Source organism: Scardinius erythrophthalmus (assembly GCF_964197995.2).
Source record: "Scardinius erythrophthalmus genome assembly, chromosome: 4".
In the NCBI taxonomy this organism is placed as follows: domain Eukaryota; kingdom Metazoa; phylum Chordata; class Actinopteri; order Cypriniformes; family Leuciscidae; genus Scardinius; species Scardinius erythrophthalmus.
Genome location: NC_138224.1, coordinates 22,020,099 through 22,033,235, shown reverse-complemented (window position 1 = coordinate 22,033,235; position 13,137 = coordinate 22,020,099). Strand labels below are relative to the sequence as shown.

Genomic DNA, 13,137 nt, shown 5'->3' with positions numbered 1-13,137 from the left:
ATATTAGAGGTGAGATGACTATAAAATACAACCAAATTATGTATTCAACCTGCCATGTTCAACAATACATTTAAAAATCGATTAAGAAAACTTTCATTCCTTCTAAAAGAACATGACTGAAGCAATAACTTAGCCTATATTTCTTAAACTAAGGTTAGCATATGAATTAACACTAAGCCACTTTAGAACAAGTATTTATGAATTTATTATACATACTAATATATTTTAACGTTTTAACATCAATTAATGCACTTAACTAACACGAACCGTTGACCAAGATTAATAATTCTGTTTAACGTGTTTGTTCATTGTTAATTCATGACACCTAATAAAGTAACTTAACAAATGTAACCTTATTGTAAAGTGTTTAAGGTTGAGCTGTGAAGCTTAAAACAAGAAGTCAAAGACCTCATTGTGCCTTATTTTTTTAAGGTAAAACATGAATGTAGCTTACTACTTTGATACTTACCTTTACTTTTATGTTTGTACCTTTTAAACTTTTTTTAACTGTTGATATGTTTGATGTTTTAAAAAAAATAGACCAATATGTATGTGTAATAAATTCATACATTTCAAGGGGAATCGGATATATGTGTTTAGATGTAGGTCAGATGTTCAGATATCAGATATATATGATTAAAATCATGCTGATTTTTGTGTTTACACGTGTGCAACAAATTCCAAAGATGTAAGTAAAGATTTTTTGTGCCAGCATAAACACAGCTTAACACCTGAACCAGCGAATTAAGCTCTTCAGGTTTAGAAATCTATCTGATGTCTGAATATCTGACCTACATCTAAACACATATATATGATTCCCCTTGAAATTCCAAGCTATCACAAGGCGAGGGTGGCACTTTTGCCCACAAAGATTGCTTTTTAATGTATTATGAAGCAGACGTGCCTGTATACTGTAACTTTCTGGTAAGAGATTGCGCAAACACAACATTCAGGAGAAACTTGTTTTCAACCTCTGCCATGTGAGTTGTACAAATAACACAGCTTTGCTACTGAAAGCTAGTGGTGGTTGCCAATTTTAGTCAATGCCATATTCTTGTTTCGTTCTTGTTGAAATTACATGTTCAATGAAAATGGTTATAATTGCATAAACATTTTCAGCAAATGACGGTTACATACCTTTAGATCCAGACCAGAATACTCTGTCCATGGTCCAGGAACCAGTCGGGTGGTGTCCCACAGCCTTGGTAATGTTACAAATCAGTGTCAAAAACATACAAAATATGTCAAATACTGTATGCAGCCAAAGTAATTCTGAACACATTTTTAGACCTGTTTTAGAATTGAAAAAAGAAAACAGATATATTGAACACCTTGCTTTCAACAAACGATCATGATGGAAAAATAGTGATTACTTGTATTGAAAAGTCAGGGGAACATGACCGCTTAATAACAAGAGTTTAAACAGTGTTGACAAGCCAGGGGAACATGCGAGTGTTAGGATGATTCGATAAGGCTCAGGTCCAAAGCCTTGTACCTGCATCGAATGTAGGGAGTTCAAGAAAAGAAAATGTCTATCTTTTGTGCCTTCATAACCTACAGAGAGAGCAGCCCAAGCAATGAGTTTGACACCAGCATCAAATGTTTGCAAATATTCATATCCATCACAAAGAAGATAATGTCCTGTAAAAGATATGGTCATATTTGAATTTGAAATTGTATTGTATAGATATATCTTATATGGAAGCACTTACTACTCAACTACTCGACTACTCAAAGGGTCACAGCATAAAGGCTGGACTTCCCTGCTTCTGTATCACTGCCTTCTCAAGCCTCAAGCAAGCACCTATAAATGATGAGAGATTCCCCACATTTCTAAAAAAAAAAAAAAAAAAAACTCTACAAGTTAATGTACACATCATACTCATTACTCACCATAGAATCCATTTCCTTTCTTTTCCCCAATGTAATGAGATCCTCTCTGATCAAGCATGACCATCTTTCACTGATTTCACTCTCATCCAGAACATAGTTCACCCAAACATCAAAATATATTTTTTTAAAACATGAAGTCAAACACAACCCAACATTTAAAAAGTGAAAAAAACTGATAAGTTGCAAAACATAATGGCTTAAAAGGGCTTGCACATATTTCTGCATCCTGTCACTGCATCCAGAAGCCAAAGTTACTGCATTCACAGACAAGTAGTACATATAATATTACTGTACTTTTAAAACTCTTAGCAATGTGGATAGCCTAGTCCGATTTACAAGAATTTTAGATACATACTGACTTTGAATGCTCACACCCATTTTTGGATAAACTGCACAAAAATTTAAATAAGAGTTCTGTGTTGTCACATTTAACAAAAATGGGATAGAATATCAAAACGATTATGAAATAAACACATAAAATTGCCTTCCCAGAACAGTCAAAGGTCAGGTCCCCTTGACAAACTAGTTTGAAGTCCTCCAGAGCCTTCTGATTTATTTGCTCATTGTGGTGGTGTTTATCTTTATCTTTTGTCTGATGAGAAGTATCATACAGCACATAAAGCTCAGCAGAACCTGTTGATGGATGACCATTGACATCAGGTGGGACTTTTTTCAACATTAACCATGGTAAATTGACATGAAGTTTCACTTTTCCAGGGTAGCATCAGGATCACGTAAATTGGTATATGTAACTAATCCCTGTGCACAACATTTGGGAAATGTTACAAGGACAACAACATACCTGCATAATCTCGTAGGCTTTTCGCTCTAATGTTGAATTTTACAGAGTTCACAAACCCACAAGGAAACATTATCAAGGCCCAACCACTTGGAAATAGGAAAAGAACACACAATTATAGTGACTGGTAGAAGGGCTCTGTACAAAAGGACATATACTGTACAAAAAAAAAAAAGAACAGGGGTGCCAGTTTGGAAAGAAATTTAGAAGCATTGTGACTTTGATATACAGTACTGTAAATTTTCATCACATCAAGAATGAAATACCAGACTCTCCCCAAATTTTCTCAACAAGTGCTCCTTGTTTTCATTCTCTCACCCTCAAATGGAGAAGATCCATTTTACAGCCTTTAGAGTCTATGCCACATTGCTTTAAAAGTTTTCTCAAAGCCTCAACCTGAGAAAATAAAAATAAAAATGCAACAACACTAAGCAAAAAACACACCTCACTTGGGCAGACATCTTTTTTGCAGCCTTAAGGCCCTTTCACACGTAACGCGACAGGATAAAGCTAAGCGAATCGAGTTTAGAGTTTAGAACATCAGAAAGACTCAATTAATTTGATCCTGGCTATACCAGGCTCTTTTATAGAAAGGTTTAATCCTATAATTAAACCATGAATACATATGGGTTTTTGCATTATAAAATAATTTCAAAAGTGCCAGCAATGGAAGTCTTGCTGAAGTCGTTGTCAATTTGCTTTGTGACAATGGAATTGTGAAAAGCACAGCAAAGTTACATCATCTTACAACTTCACCTTGAGTTTCATTCATTCATTTGAAAGTTGTTCTTCTGTAATGTCAATATGTCCCTGCTCTTCCAAGCTTTTTGGAGTACTCAGTGTTAAACACCAATTTTTTGGGTCTGGTTTGGGGACCAATCCGTGGAGCCCATATATGCAGGTTACACAACCAATGGATTCTCAGCATAGCCTGGAGAGTTGACAAACAATAACAAACAAGAAGAAGACAGTCGCTGAGAGTTCTTACAGTTGAAAGTGATTTTGTGTTTATTATATGAATAAATATTATTTTCCAAACATACGGAATAGACATGTCTATAAATACACCAATACACCATACACCAATTTTCTTTGTGAATGAATAATGTATCGTAAATAAATAAATGTTCTTCCTTAAAATACAGGGTGCATAAGTTTGGACACCCCTATGTTAAATTCCCATAGAGGCAGGCAGATTTTTATTTTTAAGTATTTTTTTTATTTTATTTTTAGGATACTATGCATCCTGATAAAGTTCCCTTGGCCTTTGGAATTAACCCTTTCATGCATGCATTATGATATCCTCAGTCAGGATTTTTTTCCTATGTGTTTTTATTGCTCTTAGGGCATGAAAAACAAGAATTGATTTTTATTTTATTTTTTTACAAATTTTTCAAAGAGATCTTCAGATGTCCACTTGAGTGGACAGCATGCGTTTATGGTTTAAACTGAAGATATACTGTATTAAATAAGACAATAATCAAAAAGATAAAGTATGTGAATTTAACGAACTAATCAATACAATTATATCAAATCATGTGAAAACTATAAAATATATACAAAAAATATAAATGCAAAATATTGCAAAGGCTTCATACAACTTCATACAAGTTGCACTTCGCGTATCTATGATATCAGAACATGAGGACGTGATTCCATCAGAATTTTCTACAGCCTGTCAAGGTACAAGTGTGGAAACCACTCAGATGCTCCCTCCAGTGCACCAGAGTATGGAGATTTACCCTTATTAGCTGATAATTCTGATTATGTTCAAGATGGACAATGCACATTTCTATCATAGCCCTCCTCTGAGAAAACCTAGCGATACGTTTTTTTTTTCAATCTCATCTGAAATGATCAGTGTTGGGGGTAACGCATTACAAGTAACATGCATTACCTAATCAGATTACTTTTTGATCTAACAAGTAATTAACTACAAGTAATGTGCATTACCTAATCAGATTACTTTTTGATGTAACGAGTAAAGAAACGCATTACAAGTAACATGCATTACGTAATCAGATTACTTTGTGATGTTGTGAGTAAAGAAACGCATTACAATAACGCATATTACATAATCAGATTACTTTTTGATGTTATGAGTAAGGAAACGCATTACAAGTAACATGCATTATGTAATCAGATTACTTTTTGATGTTATGAGTAAAGAAACGCATTACAAGTAACATGCATTACGTAATCAGATTACGTTTTGATGTTATGAGTAAAAAAACGCATTACAATAACGTGCATTACGAAATCAGATTACTTTTTGATCTAACAAATAAAGTAATGCTTTACAAGTGTCATACATTATGTAATCACATGACTTTTTTCGATGTCAATGAAAATTATTTTCTAATAATACAAATACATTTATTTACAGTAAAAAAAGTCACTGCAGATTAAGTTTTTAAGTTTTAAATTTCAAAAACAATATTCACATTATAATTATGAATTGTAGCTGAAATATAGCAGTTGATGCATGACGTCCACTACAGTGGACATGTGATTAATCAGAGTTTTCTCTGAATCTAAAATCAAAACTTGGAAAATTTTACTGTGATATGACTCATTAGATATTGCTTGATGCTGCAATATTTTTTTTACCTACAAGAGTCTCCTAGATTAGAAGGAATGGGTGGATATTCTGGAGCAACTTGGCATGTCTGACTGACCCTTGGCCATCTTGGTTTGGAGGGGGAAAAAATCGAAATACAAAGGCTCGCCACTCGGTTGCAATTTATAGGATGATGCACAAGGGTCCAATGAAGAGGCTGATGTGCAACTTTGCCATAAAAACCCGTGCAAATTCAAGAAAATGCATTTTTAATAGCTGTCCACTGTAGTGACCACTATGCGTGAAAGGGTTAAAATAGCCCCACATCATCACATAGCCTTCACCATACCTAGAGATTGGCATGGGGTACTTTCCATAAGATCATCTCTCAATGCAAATCAAACTAGCTATTAGGCTAACTGAAATAAAACCATGCCAGTCTCTAGGTATGGTGAAGGCTATGTGATGATGTGGGGCTATTTTAATTCCAAAGGCCAAGGGAACTTTATCAGGATGCATTGTATCCTAAAAATAAAATAAAAAAAATACTTAAAAATAAAAATCTGCCTGCCTCTATGGGAATTTAACATAGGGGTGTCCAAACTTATGCACCCTGTATTTTAAGGAAGAACATTTATTTATTTACGATACATTATTCATTCACAAAGAAAATTGGTGTCCTTGAAGGTTGGATTTTTCCTAATTTTTTTAATTAAGGCATTAAGTTCAGTTTCCAAAAGATGATTTTTTATTCCTCTTTTTAGTCAACTTTAGTATGGATGTCTAAACTTATGCATAGCACTGTAATAAACAAAAATGGGCTAAAGGAAAAAACTACTTTTTGTTATTTCAGATAGATATGAAAAATTATATTGAGTTGCTAGGCTACTTGGGTTGAAAAATAGTAAAGCAAAACGCACTAGGTCTCTATGTGAAGCTTTTATGCAATTTATATGATGATCTCATACCTGTTCCCTTTTCTTTTTCTTTTTATATTATTTACTTTCCCCCCTTTTTTTACTTGTATTACTATTTTATATATCATGTTTATCATGTCATGAAATTGTCTAACCTTAATATGCACTGAACTGAATACAAAAGCAAAGAGTATATTTAGATCCAACATACCGGATCAATCACAAATAACTTTCGGTCTGCTATAAGCCCCGCCCATTTCAGAATCTTTGCTGTCAAAATGCTATTCTACCCACTCATTTCTAAAGCTCAGAAGTCTGCGCACGCGCTGAAGGACGTGTATTCGCCATGGTATTCGCGCTATGATGGCGCGGAAGGAAGCGATGAATGAGCATCGTCTTCTAATTTTTATGATCGGTGTTGTATTTCTACATTTGTTTACCTGTCCCTACACTAAAGTTGAAGAAAGTTTTAATTTACAAGCAATTCACGATGTTCTGTATCACGGATTTGAATTAGAAAAGGTAAGCTCATATCAAAAGCGACGCTTTTCCTGGGTTGTGTTCTGTTTGATAAGTTGTGTTTTAGAGCGTGAAACTCAAGACGCTCGTGATTTTTGATTACATATATTTGTAAGATTACAGATAGATTTTGAACAGTTTAGTGAAAGAGTTCCGTGAAAAGTACTATGGAGGAAGGCTAGCCTACATGGTACTATCAGATTGTAATATGCTCTAGATTGATTTATATTCATATACCATATGTGTACAATGTACGTTATTTGAAAATACAAATATTTGAATAGAAAATCATGCTATTACAGTGGAACATGTCCAGAGACTTGTATGTATACATGTCCAAATAACTATTGCAGTGTAGTACATTGACAATTCTATGTTGTTTAACATTAGACTTATTAGACCCACATGAGGACTAAAGTTATGTCCAAAATGATAATTTCTACTTTCCTCATGTGGGTCTAATAAGTATATTTGGACATGTATATAATATAAACTAATACTACAACATTCCACACTTTTTTTTTCAGTGTGATGTTGAATGCACTACTCACTCTATTTATTCTACAAAATGGTGTAGAATAGTGCATAAGTACGTGAATTTGGATGTGCATCAAGTCTCTATTAATTCCTTGTTATTACGGTTTCTCCAGTATGATCATCATGAGTTTCCTGGTGTGGTTCCACGGACGTTTCTTGGACCCCTGTTCATTTCAGCACTCAGTGCACCAATGAAGTGTGTGCTTTCCCTCCTGCAAGCACCAAAGTTTTACACTCAAATCCTAGGTATATCTGATATCACAATTTGTAGCTTAACATTGTTTTTGTTCCAGTTTCATCAACTTTGTTGTTCTCTGTTCCGCAGTGAGAGGAGTTCTTGGACTATGTGTGATTCTGTCACTATGTCAGATGCAGAGAGAGGTCCGGAGGCAGTTTGGGTCAATGGTGGCCAGTCTGTTTTGCTTCATCTGCGCTAGTCAGTTCCATCTGATGTTTTACAGTTCCAGAACCCTCCCAAATGTGATCGTTTTGCCTTTAGGTACAGTCTGCATATAACACAGCCAGTAAATAGGGTTCTTAGGTAGAGTTTGGCCAATATCATGGAGCAATATTTAGAGTTTTCTAGGAGCCATTTCATTCCTTTGTTTAAAAAACAAAGCTAAAGCAACATGACTTTATATAACACATTTATGTTTACTACTAATTGCGTGAATTGTCATTGTCCTTTGTTAGGCTTTGAGTACAATATTTATATTATAATTAATGGACAGTAATTGTTTGTTAAAGGGATAGTTCACTCAAAAATGAAAATCAGCCCATGATTTACTCACCCTCATTCTAGGTGTATATTACATTCTTCTTTCAGACGAATATAATTGGAGTTATATTAAAAAATGTCCTGGCTCTTCCAAGTTTTATAATGGCAGTGAATAGCTGGTTCTGTTTTGAAGTCCATAAAAGTGCATCTATCCATCATAAGTGCTCCACACAGCTCTGGGGGGTTAATAAAGGCCTTCTGAAGTGAAGCGGTGAGTCTGTGTAAGAAAAATATCTATATTTAAAACTTTATAAAGTAAAATAACTAGCTTCCGGCCAAACGAACATACAGATTCGACTTAAGTCTAAGCACAACTTGTGCGAGTAATGCGATGTACTGCTGATATTTACGCTACATCATGATGCACTATGCTACTTCTGACATCATAAGTTGCGCTTTAGGCGTAAGTAAACTGCGTATGGCCGTTTGGCTGGAAGCTAGAATTTTACTTTGTAACGTTAAATATTAATATTTTTCTGACATAAATACATCACTTCACTTCAGATGGCATTTATTAACCCTCCGGAGCCGTGTGGAGCACTTTTATGATGGATAGACGCACTTTTATGATGGATAGATGCATTTTTATCTACTTCAAAACAGAAACAGCCATTTACTGTCATTATAAAGCTTGGAAGAGCCAGCACATTTTTTAATATAACTCCGATTGTATTCGTCTGAAAGAAGAATGTCATATACACCTAGGATGACTTCAGAGTGAGTAAATCATGGGCTAATTTTCATTTTTGGGTGAACTATACCTTTAAGGTAATCGACTGAGCTTATCAATTAATTTGTTGCGATAATGAGCGCTGCTTATATAGTCATCTAAATCTGAATATTTATATTCTTCACTCTAGAAATGTGGTTGTCAATCCCAGACCTTTGCAGTATGTGGCTAAAACAACACCATAAGAATCATATTCATAAAAATGGCATTGTAACAACATCCTTTTCTATTCATATGTGTGGCATTATTATGCACTTTAAGCATACCAAAGTTTCTCCAAATTGTGTTTTATTAAATAGCTCTGCTGGCGTTCACATCTTGGCTGGCCCAGAGACACGGTTCCTTCATTTGGCTCTCTGCTTTGGCCATCATTGTGTTCCGCTCTGAATTGTGTCTCCTCTTTGGCCTGATGTTGTTGATGTCACTCCTGAGCAGGAAACTCCATTTTCTGCAGCTGCTTTACCATGCCATACCTGCTGGTGTTTTATCTTTGGGTCAGTGATGCATAAATTCTGTTAATTCTGTTAATATTTTGTCTACTTTTTAGTAGCCTACACACTAAATTTAGACTTTTCTATGTTCGGATGTTGTATTTCTCATCAAAGCGTGGACACAGACTAAAGTGTGTTTGATTTCTTTTGTAGGTCTCACTGTCATGGTTGACACAGTTTTCTGGAATAAGCTGCTCTGGCCTGAGGGTCAGGTACTGTGGTACAACACGGTAATGAATAAAAGCTCCAACTGGGGAATATCCTTTTGCAAACTGCAGCATGGAGCAACGTGAGATTGTCACCATTTACCCAGAATGTTAATTTTTGGGCCTACTACCCTAGTGAAAAATAAATATAGTAAAATGCATTTGAAATACATTTATTTAATGCTAAGTATACTACAAATACATTTACATATTCATGTACTTAATATAAATACCTTGCAATTGTACTTTTGGTATACTAAATTGGTATACTTAAAGTCTGCTAAATTGGAACAACTAATTTTGTACTTAATGCACTTTAGTTATACTGAAATAGTACTGAGGTCCAACTTAAGCTATACTTTAGTATATTTGACTGTGCTAAAGTGGAACTATTGCAATTATACTTCAGGTGCACGTTAAATATCTTGCATTTAAAGACTGATGTTATACAGGAATCATACTATCCTTACTAATAGTGACATTAAGCAAATTTTAGGCTTAATATTAAGAAAGGTGCATTGTGCAATAAATAAGTTCTCCAAATAAAGTTTAATTACAATATTTATATCAGTAAGTCTCAAGCGATATGTCAGTAAATATGTTAATGGTTTGTAGTATACTTAGTATGAAATAAATGCCTTTTGGTATAGGTTTTTTTCACTAGGGTAATATTTCACACACACAAAAAAAAGTATTTCTTCATGATTCTGTCTCCTGTTAAAATGTTGTATATTTCCTTGACTTCTTCTGTGCCTCAAACTTTCCCTTTTCTGTGGTACTTTTACTCTGCTCTCCCTCGAGCTCTCGGCAGCACAATACTTTTCATCCCACTCGGCCTATTGGACAGACGGACAAGAAAACTGCTCATTGTATCCGTAGGCTTCATTCTGCTGTACTCTTTTCTGCCCCACAAGGAGCTCCGCTTTATCATCTACACCTTCCCCGTGTTCAACATGATTGCTGCCTGCGGTTGTTCCTACATGTAAGCTGAACATGTTTTGACAGTACCTGTTAACGGGGTCATGAACTGGAGAATCAATTTTCTTGATAATAACACATTTAAGTGGTTACTCTACAATAAAACATACTGCAATTTTCAGAACTCGAAACTAACTCTCCAGTTTAAAATTTGAATGATCCTTTTCTACCCTCCTGAAATGCATGGATATGAAATCGGGAGATTATTCTCAACATGTTTTTTTCAAAATATTTCTTTCAATAAAAGGAAAGATGACAGTGCCAAGTATTTTGTTTTCTAATGCAACACTGCTAAGTATATATATTTTTTTTGCCACGCACAACTGAGGATGGACAATGATAATTTTTACAAATATTGTTCCATTTTCATAGTGCAAAAAACCTTAACTTTATACGCTAACCTTGAGAAACAGTGTACAAATCTGAAACTGCATTTCATGACCCCATTAAAGTGCATTTGTTTCACAGTCATTCAATTCAGTTTTACTTATAGTGCTTTGTACATCACATATAGTATCAAAGCAGCTTCACAGGGAAAAGAATAATGAAAAGAAAAGTCTCTTTCTTGCACTTAATACGACATGCGTATGGCTTCACATAACCACCACTTTGAGTTTCACTCGCATTTAGAATCAATGATGTGTCTGTACTGCCATCATGATGATCCGGTGACAGTGCTATTTTAATTTAGAATCTGATTTCAAAAGGATCATTGTAGATGGAGCAGATCCAATCATGCTGTCATTAAAAACTTGGAGATTCCTTTTCTGATCATGCACAAAAAAAGTGAGATCCGTAAAAAAACCTGTTGCATTACTGCTAATTAAATGAATAACTAATTCGACCAAAAAAACAAACAAAAAAACTATGCACCTCGTAAAGATGACAATAAAAAAGACATTTTGGACGTTTGGTAATACTTTACAATAAGGCTTCATTTATTAACATTAGTTAACTGCATTAGTTACATTAACTAAGAATGAACAATACTTCTACAGCATTTGTTAATCTTAGCTAATGTTAATATCAACATTTACTAATACATTATTAAAATCAAAAGTTGTATTTGTTAACATTAGTTAATGCACTGAACTAACACAAAGATAAAATGAACAATTACAATGTTAACAACGATGAATAAATACTGTAACAAGTGTATTGCTCATTGTTAGTTAATTTTAGTTAATACATTAATGTTAACCATTGAGATTGTAAAGTGTTACTGTTACTGTTTTCTTTTTCTGTCACAAAGCATTTGAAATTATCCATTAGTGTTTCAAACATTCATCAGTGTTTTTTATATTTCAGTAAATGATGGACAATTTTCAGTTAACACAACTCCTCATATATGTTATAATACGTTTTTACTTTTACTTGATATTCTGTTTAGATTAGGCTGTTTTGCTCTTATTGGTCCTGCGCTGCTCATTCAGCTTATTTTCAATAAATATGCCTGTATTGGCAAATTATGATATAGTGACGTTTCATGCATTACAGGATAGTATAAGGTAAAATGAATATGTATATAATGCCAAGACAGCATTTTGCAAATATATGCTGTGTATTTATTAGCATCAAATTTGACTATTATTATTATTATCAGATTTGAATAATATTAGGTCTTGTTAATGAATAGCTCATATACTGTTTATATCACCACCATCTGGCTACTTGCTTAGCACACCAACAGTAGAAATGTATTGAAAAAAGTCAAATTTGTCCTTGAAACCCAGTTTTACAGGAAGCTCTGGTAGAGATAGAGTAGCAGAATTCATGAGCATGAGAAGAGAGACCAGATCATTGGTTGCAATCTTATTTTTTTTTTGTTGCTTTCCTTTGCCATGTGATTAAAACCAAATCTGAGACATTTAAACAGCTGCCCTGCTGTACTTAATGTGTTATAATTAGCAGACCCGCTTCTTTTGAAATGGAAGATCAAATGTCTTCCTTAATATTCAACCCTACAGTATTTCATTTGAACAAATGTTTATACTTTCTTTTTTGTTTTGTTACAGTTTGAAGAACTACCACAAGTCATGGATGTATAAAATTGGCTCCATAGTTGTGGTAGGACATTTGATGTTAAATGGAGTATACACAAGTGTTTCTCTGTATGTTTCCCATCACAACTACCCAGGAGGGAAAGCAATGCAGGAGCTACATAGATTAAAGCCAGCAACAGCAAGTAAGTTGATTTTGATTGCTCATTTAATATTGAATTATTATTGCAATCTAAGCAATCTCATTAAGTTGCATACTTGCCTCACAGATGTGTTATTACACATCGATGTACTTGCTGCACAAACGGGAGTCTCACGGTTTCTGGAGCTAAATAGTAACTGGAGGTGTGTGACCATCAAACTATCAAAGATAATTTGATAATTATGTGCAATGAGTGATTTGTCAATGTTTTTCCTTTAATTTCCTAGATATGACAAAAATGAGGATTTGACCCTTGAAGATCCAGTTATAAAAACGTATACACACCTGTTAATGGAAGCGAATGCAACCAAGATATTGCTGCTCAAAGACTCTCACAACCCTTTGGTCTTCATCCCAGGATTCCAAAGCCTTGCATTTGAGATGTCCCACTTTCCACCTCTCAAAATCAAGCTAAATGACAAACTTGTGCTTCTAGAAAGACATTTAAATAATGAACCTAGATAACGAAAGCTTTGGAGTGAAATTGACAATAAACTGAATAAAATGTTTCCAAAAGTGGTTATCTG

At 34.3% G+C, this 13,137-nt stretch overlaps 1 protein-coding gene across 1 annotated transcript; it reads left to right on the top strand.

Moving 5' to 3' along the window:
- The first annotated feature begins 6,424 nt into the window (after positions 1-6,424).
- Positions 6,425-13,137, top strand: alg12 (ALG12 alpha-1,6-mannosyltransferase). The gene is made up of 9 exons (XM_081364034.1): positions 6,425-6,691; positions 7,339-7,471; positions 7,551-7,724; positions 9,033-9,227; positions 9,378-9,482; positions 10,190-10,412; positions 12,424-12,593; positions 12,678-12,753; positions 12,838-13,137. Exons 1-9 carry the CDS (start codon positions 6,530-6,532, stop codon positions 13,073-13,075), a joined length of 1,476 nt encoding a protein of 491 aa, XP_081220160.1. The 5' UTR covers positions 6,425-6,529; the 3' UTR covers positions 13,076-13,137.

What these genes read in the sequence shown, in the direction of transcription:
- alg12 (XM_081364034.1), top strand. Translation starts at nt 6,530, where the DNA reads ATGATGGCGCGGAAGGAAGCGATGAATGAGCATCGTCTTCTAATTTTT. An exon ending in TAAAAGCTCCAACTGGGGAA is followed by an intron (nt 9,483 to 10,189) that starts TATCCTTTTGCA and finishes CTGTGCCTCAAA; the next exon opens with CTTTCCCTTTTCTGTGGTAC. An exon ending in GCCTGCGGTTGTTCCTACAT is followed by an intron (nt 10,413 to 12,423) that starts GTAAGCTGAACA and finishes GTTTTGTTACAG; the next exon opens with TTTGAAGAACTACCACAAGT.